The 22,622-nt window shown below is 41.7% G+C and overlaps 1 protein-coding gene across 1 annotated transcript in view; it reads left to right on the forward strand.

Moving 5' to 3' along the window:
- Window positions 1-17,633, forward strand: part of HDAC8 (histone deacetylase 8) — a 252,551-nt gene extending 234,918 nt beyond the window's left edge. The window contains exon 11 of the mRNA XM_037057687.1: window positions 17,074-17,633. Coding sequence (XP_036913582.1) covers window positions 17,074-17,096 — 23 coding nt within the window. The 3' untranslated portion in view covers window positions 17,097-17,633. The remainder of the gene's footprint in view (window positions 1-17,073) is intronic.
- The last annotated feature ends 4,989 nt before the right edge of the window (window positions 17,634-22,622 follow it).

The raw sequence follows: 22,622 nt of genomic DNA on the forward strand, positions 1-22,622 counted from the left end.
TCACCTTCATTCAATTCGTTCAGCAAGTAATTACTAAGCACCTACTATGTGCCATACACGGTGCTAATAGGTGATGGAGTGAACATTTGAACCCACGTCTCTCTGAATTGGGGCTCTGGAGTCAGGCTGTTTGGTCTTCCTGGTGCCCCTCCTCCCTTCACAGTGTTGCCCCACCAATTCTACTCATCAGCACCCATCTGCTTTTTTCTAATCACCTTAATAAACCCTTCCCACCTTGCACTACACACCTGGCTCCTTCTATGTGGATGACCCATAGCACCTGGAATCTGATGTCTCCCTGGAAATGGGGGGAAGATAGCCCTGGGTAACACTTGAAATCCCGGCCCCTCACCTAGGACTTCGAGCCCTCCTTAACTCCCCACCCCTGCCATGCCCCCATCACCCCACCATACTGTAATTGAACCTTCCAACTCCATTTTTATCTGAGTAGAGAAATAAAGGAGAAGGACAGAAGGTGGAAGAAGTCAGCCACCCAGCTCCTGCTGCCTGAAGTGTGCTGTGGTCACCAGCCCATCTACTATTTATAGCTTCTCCACTTCACGCTGAGGCCCTTTGCACATCTGCTTGTAATCTCAAGAGAACCATTGTGCTGGGTGTGAGCAGCATCTCCTCTGGTATCCTGAAGTCTGGGACTAACACTCTTTTAGGGACTAACAATTAGGGCATCTGGTCTGGGCATGTCCAAGGTCTCCCGGAGCCCCAAGCTTGAGGTAGAAGTAGTACTCCTGCCCAGTGGGACTCAAAACCATAGAAACTCAGCTTACTTCCATACTTTTTGCTTCGTGAGAAGGCATGAGGATAAGTTGAAAGGTAGGGTTGGTTCCAAGACAGTCTGACCATTTGCTTCAGAGCTTTTGGAAGAAACTTGGAGCAGTATTGGGGAGGATACTTTTGAGCCAATCTGCATGACTTTAGGTGAGGATCTCTGTGATGTCCTTCCCTCATCTCTCCTTGCCATCCCCTGTCCTTTCTTTATTCCTTTCCAGCCTGGTATGAATCCTTTCCAGCCTACCACCAGCCTGGGCTTCTCCGTTGACCAAGTTCCTCTCCCTTGCTTTACCAGAGTATAATTGGATGGGTTTGTTATTGTTGTCATTCTAGTTGTTGTTGCTGTTGTTGAACAAAAAGATAAGTTATAAAAATATCATGCTGAACATTTTATAAATTCTAAAATAAAAATGGAGTCTGCTACCTCACATTACAATAACTTAGTAACTTTTAACAAACCATGAAAACCCTTGGCAGGTTACTTATGAAGGCTTGAAATATCAATCTAAATCCAGGAGGTAGGAACTACCATATTGAAAGCCTACTGTGCAACATAGATCCTATACATAGATCATCTCATTTAATCCTCACAATTACCTTATGAGGTAGGAAAATTGTGCCTGATGATGTTAGTGTAACATGTCCGTAGTCACATAACAAGTAAGTGGTGACCTTGGGATTTGAATCCAGGCCAGATGCCCCTCCTCTCCTTGGTAGTATTGCTCAGTCAAGTCTACTCATCATCCCTTGTCTGCTTTTTCCAATTTCCCCTCAGTAAACCCTTCCCACCCTGCAGTGCCTCCCAAAGTGAGGTTGCAAACCAGTTTAATTCTAAGAAGTATTCTTGTGTCTCCACTTTAAAGCCTAGCTAAATCAATCAATGAATATTCTTTGGCATGTCTCATGTGCTTGGTGCCACAGGAAATATGAGAAGAGTTTAAAACATGGTCCCTGCTTCTGATAAACAGCTGAGAAGTCTAGGTGAGGATTTGATGCCTGACACTATGTGTAGGAAGTGAGGGAGTATGACTTTAGAGAGACTGCTTTCAGAAGACTGGAAGGATTTGGATAGACAGGACTGAGGAAATGCTCAGAAACAAAGGAAACTCAGATGTGGGTGTTGGGGGCAGATTGCAGGTTTCCTTGAATTTCAGGTTGAATAGTCCATATCAGATGCAGGAAAGTGGGACCCATTCTAGGTTCTACAATTAGGATATGACTTGATGCAGTGATATTTGGATGGATCATGGTGATATTCCAAGAGTGAGCCTTCATGGGCCTGAATAAGAATGGTGGTGGTAGAATATTTCCTGTCCTATTCCTCCCGAATGGCTGAGAGCTGATAGGAATAGAGTATCAACAACACTTGGAGGCAAGTCAAGGAGAACAGAAGTAGAGATGATTCAGAGTTTTCCAGCCTGGCTACCAACTGGGATGGGAAGCTTTTGCGGTAGGGGGTTAGTTTTACAGAAATATATACTTGATGTGTTCTGTTTTGATATGTTGCATTTCAGGTATGATACAATATCTCGGTACATCTACATGGAAGAATTTCTTGCAACCGATTAAAAAGAAATGTTTAAGGATAGTTAGTGGACACAAGAATATGTTCATGATAACAATATTAAGTGAAAAAATACAAGATACAAAATGATTTAATACCATATATTCTCAATTTTGTAAAATATATATAATCTTTGTGTATGAGTGGGTGGATATGCACAGAAAAATACTAGAAGAAAATATACCCAAAATGCTAACAGTAGTTATCTTTGGTGGTAGAATTGGAATTATGGGTAATTTTTTACTTGTTCTTTGTTTTCTTTCCTTTATTTTTCAAAATTTCTACCATGAATGTGTATTCCTTTTATAGTCAGATCAAAACAATACATATTTAAAAGACAATACATTTTTATAAGACCTTCTGTCCCAATTTTTTGTTTATAAAATCTGGTCATTACACCTGCAAACAGCTGGAAAAATAAGGGACTGGAGAATGAATATTTTACATATCTCAGGTGTTGTTGCCTTAGTTAGGTACTTCCAGTAATTCTAGGGTGCTTCCATTTGCCTTGAAAAGCAGATCTTCCTTTCACTCAAAATGTAAAGCCTCTTCTGTCCAACAGAAGGGCAGAAAATCCAGATAGCTCCATAGGCCTAACCCCCTTTCCAAAATTCTCCTCACTCCAAAGTAACTGTCTCAGTCTCAGTCTCAATCTTTCTGAGTTTTCTCTTCTGCCCCATTGATCTGTGTATCTATTCCTCCCCATAGTCTTAATTACTGTAGGTATATAATAAATCTTAAAATCAGGAACAGTGGTTCCCCTTTCTTCTTTTTCAAAATTGTCTTAGCTACACTAGTTCCTTTGCCTTTTTCATATAAGGTTTAGAATAATCATTTTTATATCTACAAAAAAACTTAATGTAATTTTGTTAAGAATTGTGTTAAACCTGCATATTGACTTGGGGAGAATTAAAAACTTGATTATGTTGAGTCTTCCAATCCATGAGCATGGTATGTCTTTCCATTTACTTTCTTTGATTTCTTTCATATGCATCTTATAATTTTCAACCTACAAATCCTGAGCAGGCTTTACACCTAAGTTTTTCTTTTTTAAAAAAGATTTTATTTATTTATTTTTTTAGAGAGAGGGAAAGGGAGGGAAAAAAGAGGGAGAGAAACATCATTGTGTGGTTGCCTCTCACATGCCCCCACTGGGGACCTGGCCTGCAACCCAGGCACATGCCCAGACGGGGAATCGAACCGGTGACCCTTTGGTTCACAGCCCAGCGTTCAATCCACTGAGCCACACCAGACAGGGCCAGGGCTTTTCTTTTTTGGAGTCATTGTATTTTTTACTTTGGTTTCCATGTGTTCATTGCTAGTATATAGAAATACAGTTTTTGTATATTGTGCTTCTATCCCATGACTTTGCTGAACTCATTGATTTGTCCTAGGTTTTCTTGTAGATCCTTTAGGATTTGCTACACAGATCACCATTCATCAGCAAATAGAGAGTTTCATTTCTTCCTTTCTAATCCGTAGTAGAATAGAAAGGATTGAAGTGTAGAAACCCTACCTACCTTTAAGTCCCTTTCCTCCCCTCCATTTATAATATAATTGTCTTAAATATTTCTAATACATATATTAAGAAATATATCAGACAGTATTTTAATTTTTGCTTCAATCATCAAAAATGATTTAGAAAACTCAAGAGAGAAAATTTTATTATATTTAACCACAGTTTTATTCTTTCTATTGTTCTTTCTTCCCTCCTGGTGTTCCAAGATTCCTTGTTTTGTTATTTACTTTCCATTTCAAAAACTTGTTTTAGTTATTCTTTTAGGGTAGGTCTGACAGCAATAAATTCTCTTTGTCTTCCTTCCTCTGAGAATATTTTTATTTCCCCTTCACCTCTGAGGGATATTTTCACTGGGTATAGACTTTTTTCTCTTAGCACCTGAAAAATGTTGTACCACATCCTCTGGCCTCCATAATTTCTGATGAGAAAACCACTGTCATTTGAATTATCTTTCCTTTATAGGTAAGTCTTTGTTTCTGGCTTGCTACTTTCTGGATTTTCTCTTTTTCTTTAGTTTTGAGGAATTTGATTGTGATAGGCCTCTGCGTGGATTTCTTTGAGTTTATACAGTTTGAAGTTCAGTAGGTAGGTATGTGTCTTTTGCCAAGTCTGGGAAATCTTCAGCCGTTATTTCTTCAAATATTTTTTCAGTCCAATCTTTCTTTTTCTTCTGGGGCTTTGGTGACATGAATATTACATTTTTTATCATAGTCCCACAATGGTTCCCAAGGTTCTGCTCATTTTTTCAGACTATTTTTCATCTTTTGTTCAAACTGGATAGTTTCTACTATTTTATTCCAGCTTACTGATTCTTTTTCTGCCCCCTCTATGCTGCTATTGAGCCCATCTGTTCAGTTTTTTACGTCACTCATTGTATTTTTCAGTTCTAAAATTTCCATTTAGTTTTCTTTATTTCTTCTATTTCTTTGTTGAAACTTCTTACTCTTTTCATTTGTTTCAGGTATGTTCATTCTTGCTCATTGACGTATGTTTATGACGTCTGCTTTGAACTTCTTGTCAGGTATTTCCAGTATCAGTGTCATCTCTATGCTGGCATCTGGTGGTTGTGTTTTTCTCATTCGAGTTGAGGGTTTCCTGTTCTTGGTGTGAGTGCTTTTCTATTGTATCCTGAACATTTTGGATACTTTTACAAAACCCTACATCTTATTTAAATCTTCTGTTTTAGCAGGCTTCCTCTGACACCACACAGGCAGGGGAATGGGGCATCACCCCATTACCTTTAGATGGGGATTAAAGTCTAGGTTTCCCATCCGGCTGCCATTGACAGCCTGCAGGGTGGGTACCTCGATACTGTTGGGCAGGAGTAAAAATTCAGGATCCTCACTAGACCTTCACTGATACCAACCTGGCCAGGAAATGGGAGTGATACCTTGTTATTGCTCCCCATGTGGCCCTTACTGGCACAGAACTGGATGGTCATCCTTGACATGGCACAAGGATGAAAGTCCTGGCTTTCCACCCTGCCTTCTCTGATAGCACCATGGTGGGGTGGAAGGGGAGCCTGGTTACCGCTAGGCCATTTTTTTTTTTAATTTTAATATTCATTCAACCAATATGTATTTGGTGTTAACATGTGCCAGACCCTATACTAGCCACCAGTGATAAAAATATAAATAAAACAAGTAAAGGCCTTCCCATTGTGGAACTTAAATTCTAGTCGGGGAGACAGACAATAAGCAAGTAAGTGAATATTTAATATTGGCTTCTGAGAAATTCAGAACGGGTGCTATTTTAGATTGGATGGTCAGTAAAGGCCTCCCTGAAGAGGTGACATTTGGGACTAGAGCTTAATGAATTAAGGAAAGAGCTTTGCAGAAATTGGGGTGAAGAATATTCTAGATGTAGGGGGAAAGCAGAATCAAAACCCCCAAGGCAAGGAACAAATTTATTGTGTTTAATATATAAGTTTTAATGTGAATTAGAAATATAACTATCTCATCAAACTCTTTTTGATTGCACAGATATTGTAAGATGGGGTTAAGTTAAAAAAAAGAGTCAGCATGAGAGATATAAGTAGTCTATGAATATGGTGACATTTTGGACAGTATTGGAGTTTGGGAAACAAATCTGTCTCTGAGGTAGATAACGGTGTTATCTACCATTTAACAGATGAGAGAACTGAGGCTTAAGAAGGTTGATTATTAGCTTGTGCCAAGTCACACAGCAAGTAAGTGAGAGAGCTGGGATTCCACACAAGAAACTGAAGGTTATACTCAAAATTTAGAAGAGGAAATATGGACTTTTTCTTCTGCCTGATGGAGCGGTTGCTTGTTTCATACAACAAACCAAGAACTTTTGAAGAACAGTTGGAGGCTCTACTGTGTTTAATTAAGCACTTTTTTTTCCTGTTTGCCCAAAGTACATGCCTAAAGCAATTATATCATTCATTCCCCTCCAGCCTTTAGCTCTATTATCAAGGGGCTAAAGGGAGATTGGAACTTATTAGAGAAAATAAGGTAAACCACTCTGGGTTCTGGAATACCTAATTGTTGACAATTCTCTCGGTCTACCCGGAGGCCCTTTAACCAGCTGAGACTCAGGTGCTGTCTGTAGCACAGCAGCCAAATCCAGCAGCGCTGAGAGGCTTTTTATGCCAGAGTAGGCAGGCCCAGCCTTTCTGGCCTTGCTGCCAAGGGGCAGCCTTTGCAGGATTCATGCCACAAAGTTCCAGAGGAAGCTCTGCAGACATCCCATCCTGTGCGCTCTTCTGCTATACCTGGACAGGGACATCCCCAATCCAGAGTCAGGCCACTAAAGAGCCCTCAAGTGTTTTGAGAAAGGGAATCATCTTTGTAGGCTCCTGGTTTCCAACATCCTTCTGCCTCTTTGCAGCTTCAAGCATATTTTGGAGGGAGATTTCATAAAGATTTCTAAATTGAGTTAGAATTTCAAGTCTATTGTGACATGCAAATTAGTCCTGCTTGCCCGTTGGCAGCAATGCAGCTGAAGTGCCTAGAGACAGGCCGTAAAATGAAAACATCAAAGTGATTAAATGTGCCCGAAGAGCATAATTGAGTGCATGAATAAGAGAAAATAAAACAAATTGATTTTCTCCTGTGCCAGAAAAACAGAATAATTGAGAACAAAATAATAGACTTTGAAGTAATCAAAGTGAGGAATGCACCATAGTGACATAGAAACAGCCAGTTGTGGGAGAGATTTATTGTGTTTCTGTTATCATTTTTACAACTTTAATTTCATTAGCTAATAAATACAAATCAATTGAAAAATCAGTCAACCAGAGAGGAGGCAGTCCCAAGCCAAGATCTTTATTCACATCTCTAAAACAGGCTGAGGTGGTTATCCTTAATCTATTTTCATAGGCACACATATCCCCCGTGAGCTGGAAAACAAGTTCTGGGAGGCCTCTGTCCTTTGGAGGGATGATACCCTGTTCTGCTAATCGCTTTCCACATATAGGTTTTACAGATTCGACTTTCAAAAGGGTCGCTTATATACTCCTCCAAGATTTCCAACAGACAGAATTGCCTGCACGTGGCATTTTGGTTTACACAGAAGATGTTTCCATGGCACTGACCAGCACCTATGTTCTTGCACTGGTGGTGGTGGCAGCTACAGCAACAAGAGCAGGAGCACCTGCCACTCTCACAGTATGGCTGAGCATTTATGGTTCACTGCGTCTATCATTGTCCTCCACTGCCTCCTGCACACATAACACACACGCATGATACTGAACTCTAATCTAAACCAAGAGGGCCAAACAAAAGTATGCTACCCCTTTGGTTTCTTGCCTGGAAGCCATGATGCTAGGGTGGTTTAGAGGAAGGAACTAGGCCAGAAGACCTCATGCTGACTTGTAGCACTGGGGACTCCAAGCTATGCTGGGACCAGGTGCTGGAAGATCACAGAGCAAACATGAGACCACTGCAGAACTATTTTTATGGCTCCTCCACCCCACTCCTCAGCTGTTCACGGCTGGGCTCAGTGGCCCTTCACTTCAGGATCTGCAGTGATGGCTGATATGACTTGAATGGTAGTTTCTCCTTTCACAGGCCCTCGAGCTACTCTGGCAGCTGTTGGCACTTCCAGATGTTCATGACACACCCTACCTTCAGGGCTCCACAGTTAGCAGCTATGCGTTTGGCTCCAGTAAAGGTCTTTGGGACCACTGGGACTGTAAACCAGAGTGTGCAGAAGGAGTTGGCAGTGCTAAGACTGGCAGTCCTTGCTGGCTCAATCAGGATGGCATGGTTAATAGATTGTGCCTGCCAGGCAATTGTCCTGAGAATTTATCTTCCAGGAAGCACCTAGATGCTGAAGGGAGTGTCTGTGACCTTCTAGTGGCATCCAAGACCTAATCATGATGTGCCTCGAGATGAATAGGGAATGTTAGCATTTAGCTCCTTTGCGCAAGAGAGCAAGAGTTTGTCTCCAGTTCAGGCCTAAAATCCCAGCTTCCATTTCCCACTGGTGTTTGGGTGGAGCAAAATGGAGCAAATGGCTTTCACAACTCTAAAGCATTATACAGATGTAAGGCTGTATTATTCTTCCTGCCGCTGCTATTCCCATTATCCTGGATTTCCCAGCCCAGTATTTTTGTCTGAAAAAGAAATGTGGCAAAAGCACATGGACCAAAGAGCATGGAGCTGTAACTCCAAAATGCCTGGGAGGCATTGCCCAGCAGATAAAACACTTGGAGGCTGAGCTCCATAGGTTGGCTGGCTGGCTGGCTGGCTGGCAGGCAAACAGCCCACTTCTGTGATGTCACCTCAGTTACTTGTGCCTATCCCTCCACATGGATCCAGCAGATTCAGGCCCAGGAGGGGAGAAAAAGTGAATCATAGGCTATTTTAGAAATTGCTTCGATTCCATTTGAGGTTGCAATAGTCCCTTGCAAGCTAAGACCAGAGCACCCTAACCATCAGGGGAACATAGTTTACGTGCTGATATCCTGTAAATGCCAGAAGCCTGGTGGGATTAATCCATAGCCTCAGGTTCTAATTCAGGTCAGAGGCAGACAAGTGGTAATTGGCGGTTATACTTAATTGTCATTGAAAGGCTTTCTGATGACAGGAGGGATCTACATTCCAAGACAAGCAATGCAGTTGACAATTAAGAGCTAAAATTAAATCAACCATCCATATCAGCACATGCCTCATAGAAATCTTTTGTTCTGCCCTCATTCCCCTGTAGAGAGTGAGACCCTCCAGCTTGCTTGTGATGGGGTAGCAGCTGTGAAACTTGCTCTAGCCCTAGATCACACCAGATGAGCCTCCTCTCCATCTTAAAAAGCCATTCAGAGATTCCCCACGGCCTCTGGGATAAGACCATGGCCTTTCTAGGCCCTTGATGATCTGGCCTGTCTCCAGCTCTCCAGCTCTTTTGCCGCTGCCTCCCCCAACCCTCATCCTGTACTCTGGCCACAAAAAGTTTGCAGTTACCTTTACACATCCTGCTCTGTTCCTACTTCCTGGAACACTCTGTCCCACTTTGCTCCTCAAGATCCCACCTCCTCTGTAAAGCCTTCCACATCCTTTCTTTGTATACCCGTGACACTCTGTACAGACTGGTATTTTATTGCGACATTCCTATAGACTACGATGTGTTTGTCTCCATTTATGCCTTCCTCACTGGACTGAGACCTCCTTGAGAGAAGAACCATGTCTTGTTTTCTTCCATGACCCTAGAACCCAGCACTGGGCTCAACCCATTGTACTCATCAGTAGTAAAGGCTTGTGGAATGAATGAACAGAGATGGGGACCAGATTGGACTGAGTGAGCTGGATGGCCAGAGATGAGTGGGGCGGTGGGTGTGCACCATCCAAGATTCTCAGATACTAGAGGCTGTAGGCAGAGCAGCCTGGGCACCAGTAGTCCAACAGCAATCCCTACAGTGATTTTTCCCCCAAGATGTGCCCCGTGTACCTCTGTATGAGAGACAGTTTGAGGTGGCACAAGGACATTTTTCATTTTAATAGTCATTTATTTTAATGTATATTTTAAAGTGTAGTTAAGCACATCTGGTATTATTATTAGTATTAATTATTACTGGGGATAGATAAGGCCAAAATACATATTATTGTTACTACTAACACAGATGTTGAGTAGGTATGATGACATTTCTGAAAGGGGTACTCATATGATGGAAGCTTTGGAAACACTTTTCAGCAGTCCTAAATTCATTTCTCTGTTCCTCTATGGTGCCGTGCAGCCTCCAAGTGTCCTAGGGTCACCTCCAGCGTTCCTCCAAACTGCTAGGACACTGACTGTTTGCAGAACTCATTTGCCACTTAGCCAGGTGGCACGGGTGCTCCTTTTGAAAGCATATGTTGGCTCACTCCAACCACATTTATAAGGGCCTTAAGAGCAATGACCAAGCTTTAAGCCTCTATGGATTGAATGGGAAAGCACTTCATCAGCTGCCCTGATAACTCGACGGATGTTCATTATTTAGCCCTTATTAGATGCCAGACACTGTTAAGGGCGCTAACAACAGAGTGATGAACAAGACAGACAAGGTCCCTGCCCTCAGAGAGCTTGTGACAGGAGACAGTTAACAAGCAAATAAACACACAGATGTTTTCAGTGTGCTAAGTGCTTTGAACAACATAAAATAAGATGACATGGCAGAAAATGAGTGAGTGGGGGTGGCTGCTTAGATTTGGCGGTCATAAGGCCTCTCAGAGGTGACTTCTGAACTGAGACCTGAATGACGCAGAGAGTAAGAAACGAGAATAATCAGGGACAGAGCACTCCAAGTGGAAGGAACAGCAAGTGCAAAGAAGGGGGAAGCCCTAAGAAGGAAAAATGACTCGTGGCCCACCACTCTGCATTAACTTTCTCTTGTTACTTTCCTTCTTCTTATAGACAGTTGTTAAAGGAACAGAATTTCCCTGTTTTTCTCCACATTCTTAGTAAGAGATACACTAGAAGTCAAAGTGAAAACTGAATTAGACCACAAGCCTCGTATTCCTACAAGCACTGTTCTTTGAGATGGTTTTACACTGTGTCAGTTGTTTTCCAGAAGTTGGGATGGATTTATATTGATACATCCCTATGCCTTTTGACTTCCTTTGGTGTTCTCTTGTGCTCTGAAAAACCGAGGTAGCATTTTTAGACCTACAAAAATAACTAATTAAATATTTTACCAAAACAATCTCAACTTGCTGCTTTAAAAATCTGCAATTTATACACCTTCCTGCTTTCCCTTTTGAGAGTATTATGTAACCCTAAACAAATGTTTGTCAACAGCAAATTACTTAATGAAAATGTCAGTGCACTATAGCTTCATGTGTAGATTTCGAAATCCAAGTTAAACTTTTCTGAGTTATATGAATCATTCGCAGTCTAGGAAACATATTTCCCAGCTACCATCAGAACAGTGCCAAGTGTCAGACATTCTGATCAGCAGCCTTCAGCTCAGATTCTAGTTCTACTGAAGGCTAACATTCTTCTATTTTTTTTTTTTTGTATCTTTTGTAATCATGCCAGTTGCTGGTGTATTCATGACAGTTATTCATAAAAATAAATGGAATTAAAGAAAAAAAAAGAAAAATGACTCATGTGTTCCAGCAACACAAAGATGCTCCATGTGGCTAGAACAGAGTGAGTAAAGAGGACTGTGGCAAGAGACTGGAGACAGGAGCCAGAGCCTGCAGGGCTTGGCAGCTAAGTAATTTGGATTTTATTATAGGTGTGATTGGAAGCCATAGAGGGTTTTGAGCACATGAGTGATGTGGTCTGACCCAAGTTTTAACAAAATACTCTGGCTGCTACAGGATGGTCGTGCAAGGGGAGATAGTGGTTTGGAGTAAGGTTATAGCAGTGAAGGATGGAAGGAAGTGGGTGGATTTGGAATATATTGTGAAGGTAGAATTCACAGTACTTGCCAATGGATTGAAAGGGAGGTTGTAAATGGAAGAGGAAATGAGGCTGACCCTTAGTCCATGTCAGGAAGATAAAAAACACAAGGGAACTGCTCTGTATCTGTGCTGTCTGATATGGTCACCACATGTGGCCATTTAAATTTAAGTCAGTTAAAATTCAATAAAATATAAAATCCAGTTTCTCAACTGCACATTTCAACTACTCAAGAGCCACATGTAACTAGTGGCTAACATATTAGGCAGTATCGATACAGAACATTTCTATCACCAAAGAAATTTTTATTGACCAATGATGCTCTGCATTTAAAAAAAAATAAAGATGACAGGAATAAAAAGACAAGTCACAGACTGAGCGAAATATTTGCAAAACATATATCCAATAAAGGCCTGGTATCCAAAATATGCAAAATACTCTTAAAAGTCAACAATAAGAAAACAAACAACTTGATTAAAAATGGGCCAAAAACTTTAACAGAGACCTCACCAAAGAAGATATAGAGATGGCAAAAAAAGTGTATGAAAATTTGCTCACTGTCATGTCACTAAGGAATTACACATTGAAACAATGGGACACCACTACACCCCTATTAGAATAGTGAAAACCCAGACACCAAATGCTGGCATAGATGCAGAGCAACAGGAACTCTCATGGATAGCTGGTGGGAATGCAGAAAGGTACAGCCACTTTGGAAGACACTATGGCAGTTTCTTAAAAAGCTAAACATAGTTTTAACATATGATCCAGCAATGATGCTCCTTGCTCAAATTAGTGCAAAACTCACGTCCACACAAAAAACTGCACACACATGTTTATAGCAGCTTTATTCATAATTGCCACAGGTTGGTTGCAAGCAGTATGTCCTTCATTAGGTGAAAGGATAAACAAACTGGTACATCCAAACAATAGAATATTTTTCAGACCCCAAAAGAAATGAGTTATCAAGCTACAGAAAGATGTGGAAGAAACTTAAATGAGTATTGGTAAATGAAGGAAGCCATTGTGAAAAGACTACATGATGTATGATTCCAACCATATGACATTCTGGAAAATGTGAAATTACAGAGACAGTAAAAAGATTGGTGATTGCCAGGACTTTGGAGGGAAAAAAAGGGTGAGATGAATAGAGAGAGCACAGGTTTTTTTTTTAAGGCAGTAAAACTATTCTGTATAATACTGTAATGGTGGATACATAACATTATACACTTGTCAAAACTCATAGAGTTGTACAACACCAAGAGTGAACCCTAATGTAAACTGTGGACTTAATAATAAAGCACTGCTATTCGTTCATCAACTGTAACAAATGTACCACACTAATGCAAGATGTTAATAATAGGGGAAACTGCCTACCAGGGGAGGAGGGAGGCAGCGGCAATTCAAGAGCTCTCTGTACTTTCTGCCCAGTTTTTCTGTAAACTTAAAACTGCTCTAAAAATAAAGTCTATTAATTAAAAAAGATTGCAGAGAGTGCTTACCAGCACCTAGTACCTGGCAAAGAATAAACACTCCATAAATGTTTATTGAATAAACGGATGAACAAATGAGTCAGTCAGTTGATGAATCAGTAGAATCTAGGCCTCCTCAGTCCCAATTCAGTACTCCCTCTTATACAACAGAGGTGGAGTGACGATATAATTTATTGTCCAAACCAGGATATTTGAGAGTGAAATGGGGTGCCATAGATGTAAGTCAGAACTGTCCCGGAGATCACAAACTGAGAGCCTGTGAGCCACATCTTGCCTCCAAAACTGTTTTGTTTGGCCTCAAACACCGATGTCCCACACATTTACAAATTTAAATCAATCAGTGGTCCACATTTAACACTGTGGAAACTCTATACTAAAATGTGAATTTCTGACTTCTCTTGGAAAGTGGAAAGATCTGGCTGGGCCCACATTCCTGCACAAACGGGAATGGCTAGAGCTGAGTAGCAGCTACCCACTTTGTTGAGCGTGTACCTTCCTGTTTGCCACAGACCCCACCACTCCTTTTTGCCTCTCTTACTCTAGGCCAAGCATGAGTTTCCATTTATCATCTCGCTGACACTGTTTTGGTTTTGTTCTCTTTTGTAATAGAGTTATGAAAAGGGGGAACTATTTCGTATATTCATGTCACAGTTCAAAGTAGGGGAAAAAAGAAAAAGGATCAAGAGGGCTCCCTGTATCTTGCCCCTGGTCTGTTTTACTCGCATCCAGTACATTCGTGGTCTCTACATACAGGCAATTAGGTTTACCCTTTCTGGTCTATACACTGTGTATCCCCAGGCCCCAGACATGCTGGCCTTTAGAATTTTCTCAGGCTGCCACCCACTACTGGAAAAGCTAGATGTGAGGGGAAAACAATGGGAATTATTTAAGCTTGCATTTTTATTGTTACCCAAACTCAGTATTGCTCATCATCAACTTATGGTGGAAATTATTTGTTTTTTCTTAATTGCCTCCAAATGTAACTAGAGAGTGAGACAGAGCAGCAGAGAACACAGCACCTACCTTTCCTTTGAGTAAACATGTGTTGCTAGAACACTTGGACGTGGAATTTTGTTTATCCATGCATCTACTCATTCATCAAGCTCTGGCTGTACTCACGGATGGAAAGACCCTAGCTCCATCACCAGAATCCCCTGTAGGTTTTCCTCGGCACGGGCAACACCACAACCAAAGGCTCACATGGAGATAAGAAAGTATAGAAAGGCACAGTTAAGCTAGGCTGTTGGACTTCATTCATAGGTAGTTGGGAGCTGCTGAAGTTTTGTGGGGTTTTCTGGAAGCAGGGCAAGCATGATGTGGTCACAGCTATTGAACTGAGTAGGGAACAGCTCCAGAGGTGGAAGCACCAGTTAAGAGGCTGCTGCAGTGGCCTGAGTGATGGGAAATACAACAAAGTTGAAGACAGTGGAACACAAAGGAGAGCACAGATTTGAGAAGCACCTTGAGGATAGGCATGTCCACTCATACATAACATGTGGAGGGGGCTTGAACTAAGAGATGAAGAATCAAATTTTACCCAGAGATTGTTAGCTTAGAGGTTTAAAACACCAAAAGCATAACCCCAAAAGATTAAGTTTTGCTTTGCAAGAGCTATGAGAATAAAAAGACAAGTTACATACTGAGATAAAATATTTGCAAATCTTATATCAAACAACAGATTTGTATCTAGAATGTATAAAGAAATATCCAAAAGTAATCAGTAAAAAAAAATCTAGTTATCAAAAGATGTAAAGAGGATGTAAGATAGCAAATAAGCACATGGAAAGATATTCAACATCATTTGCTATTTAAAAAATGCAGATTGAGACCACAATGAGAGATCCCTACACACTTATCAGAATGGCTGAAATAAAAGGTAGTGAGACCACCAAATGCTGACAAGAATGCTGGGAAAGTAGATCACTCATACACTGCTGGTGGGAATGCAAAATGGTATAGCCACTCTGTCAAACAGTTGGGCAGTTTCTTATAAAACTAAACATGCAACAACCCAACAACTACACTCTTGGGTATTCATTCCAGAGAAATGAAAACCATGTTCACACAGAAACTTGTACGTGAATGTTGATAGCTGCTTTATGTGTGAGAGCCAAAACCTGGAAGTAACCCAGATGTCCTTCAATGGCTGAATGGTTAAACTGTGTTATATCCATACCTTGGAATGCTACTGTGCAACAAAAAAGAACAAACAGCCCTGGCTGGTGTGGCTCAGTGCACTGAGCACCAGCCTGCAAACTGAGGGGTCGTGGGTTTGGTTCCAGTTTGGGGCACATGCCTGGGTTGTGGGCTGGGTCCCTAGTTGGGGGTGTGTGAGAAGCAACTAAACCAATCGATGTTTCTCTTGCATATTGATGTTTTTTTCCCTCTCTTTCTCCCTCCTTTCCCCTCTCCCTGAAAATAAATAAGTTAAAATCTTTAAAAATATTTAAGTAAAAAAAAAAAGAAGAAACAAGTCACACAACTTGGAAGGAGCTTAAGGGCAGTATGTTGAATGACAAAGCCAATCTCAAGGTTTGGCAGAGGTGGGAAGGGTACTGTAACAAGGTAGCATGAGGGAGATCTTTGTGGGGATGGAATATATCTGAATCTGCTTATGGTGGGGGTTACATGTACATGTGATAAAATGCATAGAACTACACACACACACACACACACACACAAAGGAGTACATGTAGGACTGGTGTAATCTGTTACCAGTGCCAATGTCGGGTTTCTAGTTTTCATATTAAATAATTCTGTAGCATTTTGCCACTTAGAGAATCTCAATGAAGTGTGCTTCCTGTAAATCTATAAGAATTAAAAAATTTAAAAGTTAAGTACCCCCCCCCAAATTTGCATGAAACTCAAAGCATTATGCCACTTGCAAGAAGCCAGTCTGATAGGAATATGGAATGGGTCAGTGGTTGGTGGTTGCCATGAATTTATACACATGTTAAAAATCATAGAACTGAACATATGAAAAAGTCTATTGTATTTTATGTTAACAAAATTAAAATTAAAACCAGATAGGTAATGAGTGCTAATTTGTTTTTTCTTTCCTTCTTTCCTTTCTTTTATTCATCCATTTGTGCAGTCATTTATTGAGCACATACTTTGTGTAAGACAATGTGCTAAGCTTCGGAGATCAACTGGAAGTAAGACAGCTCAGGTCACTGCCCTCATGGGGAGTTCTTCCTGTTTCAGAAGAGAAATGGTCAATAGGGGCGGGAGCTCAGTGTTTCTGCTTGGGGAAGGGGGCAAGGAGAACACTGAAGAAGGAACAAGTGAGCATACTTTCCATTCCTAGAGCCCATTCACTTGTCCTTCAAAGACTTAGGCCTGAGGGCAGGGAAAAACCTCTAATTCGTATTCCAGAGATATCCACAAGAGGAAATACTAGGAGGGTTGTGTCCTATTAAGGGAGGAAGAAAGGTTGGGAGTGGAGGAAGATTTCATGCAGTTAGTGAAGTGTAAACTCTAAATAATGTTGCCTGAATGTGTGTGTGTCTTAAAACAATCATTTGTTTAGCTCATGACTCTGTATATTGGTGACGGGGCTGAGCTCAGCTGGGTGGTTCTTCTGCTGCTTTGGGCTAGGTTCACCCAGCACTGCAGTCAGTTGACTGTCAAAAGCCTCACTCACAGGTCTTATGGGTGACTGGTGGTTGCTGGGGTAACTGGGCCATATGTCTTTTACCATCCAGTGGGCTAGCCTGGATTTGCTGGTTCACATGTTGGGGTCTCTGGGTTCCCTAAAACAGCAAGAGGATAAGTCCCAACATGCAAGTGCTTTTTTAAAACATTTATCGAGGTGTAATTCACATATGTTACCTGAATTTGAATTTTGTTTTCTCTCCTGTTTGCAGGGAATCTGAAGCATGTGGTCTAGTTGACAAAAAGAGATCAGGTTTCCAGAGCCGAAGAGCAGTGCCTATAATGAAGACAGTGTGTTTATGTGAGCAGTGTGTGGAATTTGTGACTGCAGGGGAAATTTGGAAGAAATTACTTCCTGAAAATTTCCAAGGGGCACCAAGTGGCAGCTGGCCTCCTGGGGTGAGGCAGGCAGGCACTCTAGAGGCTCAACTAGGCCTAGGGGGAGAGGGAGATTTCCAACATTTAAAGTGTTTATTTAAAAAAAAACACAAATGCTGTTTTAATCTTTGAAAATTATTTCTAAGCAAGTTTGGGAGGGGGTATTTTTATTTTCTTAAAGGAGACAGATCAGAAGCTGGAGGAAAGCATGGAGGTTTGATCAGCAGTTTGTGGGATGGGGGGGCAGAGAGGCAGGTTTGGGCCTTAGCACCCCCAGCAGGAGCCTTGGTGAAGAGGAATGGTTGTAGTAGATTGATAAGTGGGAAGAAGTCCACCTCTGTTGCTGTTAGGGTTACTGATCTATTTTGTTTTTAATAAAACCTTTGAAAACCTACCTCATCGTCCCATTGTCTTCACTCTAAAGTACGGCTGACAGTACACACAGTTCGAACCATTTCCTCTCCCTGAAGTGTCCAGAACAACCCTGTTGCTTCCATGCTCTCCTCTGGTCCAGCCTAGGAAGCTGACTCTGAGTGCTGGGCCCCACTGAGGAACTGTTGCATCCCCACTAAGTCCTGAGGACAGAAGGCTGAGCTCTGTTCTGTGCTAGGGCCCATCCAGGGCTCACAGGAATAGAGGCGCTACAACCATGGAGAGGGTCTTGCTGGCACCCAGGGAGAACCTATCCCCGTCTGAGGAGTGACTGAGGGATGGGAAGGGCAGGCGGCATGTCTGATCAAAGAGGGGCATTTTGATGAATAGATAGAATACTTCCCTGTCAAGTGATGAAAATGGGTTACAGTTATGATGCATTGGTGTTACTGTAACCTCAGTGAGAAGGCAAAATGGCAAAATGATGGAGGTAATGAGAAAGAGATAAAGACTGAGATAGGAGAAAAGGACACAGCCCCATCCTAGCTCTCGAGGAACTCCCAGACAAGGCAAAGGAGGAGGGAAAAGACCAGATCCCCAAATGTTTCATGTTCAGTTACCAACCTGAATCCAGAGCTGTGGGAGCACTGAAGAGATCACAAGTTGCCCTGCCTAGGCAGCATCCCAAAGAGATTCAAAGGGGGTGATATTTGAGCCAAGCCTTGTAGGGTGACTTGTATTTCACCAGGCCTCTGGGGTTGGGGGGTGGCCATTCCGCTAAGGCAATGGGAAAAGGCTTGAATGTGTCCTGGGATGGGAACAGCCAAGCTTTTATTAAACAGCACCGGGGCTCCAGACAGCTAGGAATACCAGTCACTTCAAATGCTCACTATTTTAATTATCTACTGTAGGCTTTAGGGCAGTTTCACTTATACCAAAAAGAATCATGGTTAAAAAATAGAAGAGGAAGTAGGTACTGAATGGGGCAGTGGGGGAGGGGGAGAGGACAAGGAAGGAAAATGAGATCTCTGAATTCCCAGCCTACAAGACACCACCCACCAAGGTTTATCATCTCAAAGGTTCTCCTATTCCAAAGGCTTTACAAGGGACCTACGCCCAAAGTTATCAACCAAATTCCTGTGAATACCTCAGCCCTGAGGGTCAGCCACCTGGTTAGTGAAGAATATTTAGTGCTACATTTTCCTTTCAAGCAAAGTGGACCTGAGCAACAAGAAGCCCTTTCCTACTGGGCAGCCAATGCCACTTTCTTCTTCTGACCACAGCTGGCACTGCAGAAAGCCCCCAACTCTAGCCCTAGGGTTTTTAAAAAAGATTTTATTTCTTTATTTTTAGAGAGGGGAGGGGAGGGAGAAAGAGAGGGAGAGAAACATCAATTGGTTGCCAGAAACATCATCAATCAGTTGCCTCTCATATGTACCCTGTCTAGGATCAAAGCCGCAACCCAAGCATGTACCCTGACCGGGAGTTGAATTGGGGACCTTTTTTTTCCAAGGACGCTCAACCAAGCCATACCGGTCAGGTCTGGCTGCAGCATTTCAGAAGCTGGACTTGTTCCTAAGAGAAGATATCACATCATTGGCCTTCAGGACACCTTTTCATTAGATTCTTGTTGGGGGGAAAAATAGGCTACAAAAATCCCATGAATAGAATAACTAAGGGTAATTTTAAATTCTTAAAAAATAAAATTAAAATACTTAAAGGTAGGCATGGCATTCATGAGTCACAGAAAACAGGTAAAGAGTTGCCCTGATCAAGTCTAAACTCATCCAATTGTACACCTGAAATATGTGCAGCTCTTGGTAGATCAATTATACCTCACTAAAGCTGTAAAAAAAAAAAAAAAAAAGAATTGCCCTGCTACAAGTTATACCAAGTACCCAGGAGAAGAAAACCTAAAAGGAAATTACCCCAAAATATTGACTGAAGTAGGCTTCTATGAGGGAGGAAGACATAAGTATGGTTTCATTTTTGTTCTACTTTTCAATGGTTTACAAAAACTTCTCTGCTAAACACGGTCTAGTTTTACAATAGGAAAAAATAAATCAATACGCTTTTAAAAAATTGATCTGCACGGAAATTTACAGATCAAAGTGAACTCGCTGAGGAAGAGTTTGTGCTCACACCCTGGGTCTGTTCTAACCAGCCATGTGTTTCTGAGCTGGTGAGGAAGAGCGGTCCGGCTGGACGGCTCCTGATTTCCAGCTCACTGGGCTGGAGACAGTCTAGGGCGGGCAACTTGGTACCCAATGTGGGCCTGTCTTCCCTTCAGGAGACAGATGCCTTTGTGGCAGCAAGGACCAACCACAATAACCATTTTACAAATGTGCCCCATTTTACAAATCGCTTTCATTTATACTACGTCACTATCCACCCTGCTGGGTGGGTATTATCATCCCCACTTCAGAGATTAGCAAACTGAGGCTACACACTGTGAAGTAACTTGCCAAGTTTTAAGTGGCACAGCCAGGAAGCAAACCCAGCTGGAACTGCGAGTTCCCTTACTTTTTCCACTGCCCCACATCTAGTGCAACTAAAATATTTTTAAACTGTGACTTTGGAGTAAACAGCTTTCTTATTGCTTCCAAAGTCCAAGCTGGACCAAGCCACATGCTGCTCCCAGGACCTCACCACAAAACAACATTAATTAGTTGTGTGCTTTTCAGCAAGTTATTCAACCTTTCTGGGTCTGTTTCCTTGCCCATAAAGTGAGGTGAATAGTTCTTGCACTTCATGGGCTATTGTGAGTGCCTGATAAATTAGCACAGATGGAAGGACTTTGAAAAGAGTCTAAAGCATTTTGAGCAGGAGAGGTTCTCATGAACATGGGCCTGGAAAGGCTGACCTCTGAGGAAAGCCCAATGCCCCCAGAAGACCCCTGGCCTCTACTATCTGCAAGGCCCGCATGGGAGCCAGAGAGATGAGAGAGAGGGAGAAGTTTAGACTGTCTGCAACTCAAGGGTTAATAAAATAACAATTAAAAAAATATATACATATATATATATATTGAATATGCTTATATTTGTTTAAAACATCTTTGGAAAGATACACATACAAAAGTGGGGCACCTCAGTTGCCTCCAGGCAGGGAAACCAGATGGCAGGTGGTAGGGGAGTAAGAGAGACTTGCACTATGTTCCTTTTTGTACCTTTTGATTTTTGAACCATGTGAATGTATTACCTGGTCCAAAAAAAGTAAATAAATAAATTTTTAAAAGCCAACGGAAAAGTCCCAAGCCAGTTTCCCTTTGGGGGAATGGATCTGCCTCAGCTGCATTCATTGTGAGCTGTCACAGAGAGAGCAGTATATTTTCAATTCTATATTTAAAAGACTCTTTCTAAGGCAGAAAGACTCCTTTATAAGAAAATCAAATATTGTCATTCAACAAAAAAGGAAGAAGGAGGAAGAGGAGGACAGGGAGGAGGAAGAGAATGAAGGAAAACAAACAGCCTTCTAGACCAGGAAGGTTTTGACATCTCTAAACCCCTACATAGAAATTTCCAGCAGCTCCTCCTTCCCTGCCTTTGCCAAGAACAAGTCCCTAACGTCTTGCTCAGTGCTGGGCCCCAAGCTGACCAGCAGAACCTTGGCGTGCGGGCAACATAGGTACTTGGGCTTCAGACTGCCTGAGTTTAATTCCCCTCTCTGTCACTAGTTATGTGACGTTGGCCAAGTAACTCTCTCTGAGGGTCTCATCTATCAAATGGGAAGAATATCTGTACCTACCTCATGGGGTAGTTTCAAAGAATCAAAGAGATAATGAAGGATGGCATATATTAGACATCAGTATTAGATGCTGTTCCTGCCCTAAACATGAACCCAGTCTGGGCGGGGAATCTTCCTGAGGTTCCCTGGCTTCAGGAACTAGGGACCTGGTATGCAAATTCGTGTGATTGTGCATTTGTACATTCTTCTGGGGCAAGAAGCCAAAACTATTATGAAATTTTCACCACTCAAAAGGGGTTTTTATGATCCCCAAAAGGATGAGATCTACAGATGTAGAGGTAAAGACAGACACAGAGTTGAAGACAGACACAAATAGAACCTGTTAAGACAGGGACCTTCACTTTAGGCTCTCAACACATATAGGTCTCCCTGCTTGGGAGGCCCAGATCTTCCCCAGACTGGCTCCTTCTCATTCAGTTTTCAGCCACAATTGTCACTGCTTTATTAAAATACCCTGGTCATCCCATTTAACAGTAACTATCCTGCCCTCTCTATTCCAAATTATCATTTATTTTTATACCATTTACCATTATCTTATTCATATTCTGTTGATTCCTATACACATACACATATACACTCGAGGAATATGGGAGCTTTGGCAGTTTGATTGCTGTACCCCTAGCGCTTGGCATGATACCTACGGAATGGAGGAACTATGTACTAAGACAAAGCAATGTCTTATATGATGGGTATTATGGGACACGGAGAAGAGACAGGCAATCTAGACTTGGGCAATCATGAAGGCTAAAAGCAGGCAATGACATTTAAGCTGATCTTGAGCCAGGTGACAGGGTCAGGCATTCCAGGCAAAGACACATGAAATTCAGGGGAGTGACAAACAGTTTGATGTTGCTGGAACACAGAATACTTTTCCTCTTAGATAATATTCAAGCAAAGCAACTGTCAAAAGATATTTCTAAGACAATAAGGGAAATCTGAACATGGGCTAGGTGATGTTAAAAAATTATTGAAATAGTGAGGGGACTAAGAAAAAACTTCATGGACACAGACAACAGTATGGTGATGACCAGAAGGAAAGCCGGGGAAGCAGAAGAGAGTAAAGGGGGGATAAATGGTGACAGAAGGAGCCCTGGGGTGTGAACACAATACAGTATCAGAGGATGTGTTATAGAATTGAACACTTGACACCTATACAATTTTATTAACCAATGTCATCCCAATGAATTCAATACAAATACTTTTTAAAAGAAATTATTCATAATTTTGTTAAGTACAATAACTGTATGGTAGTTATATATTGAAGTCC

This window comes from Sturnira hondurensis, unplaced genomic scaffold (genome assembly GCF_014824575.4).
Source record: "Sturnira hondurensis isolate 20B ecotype Veracruz unplaced genomic scaffold, ASM1482457v3 Scaffold0000982, whole genome shotgun sequence".
Lineage (NCBI taxonomy): Eukaryota > Metazoa > Chordata > Mammalia > Chiroptera > Phyllostomidae > Sturnira > Sturnira hondurensis.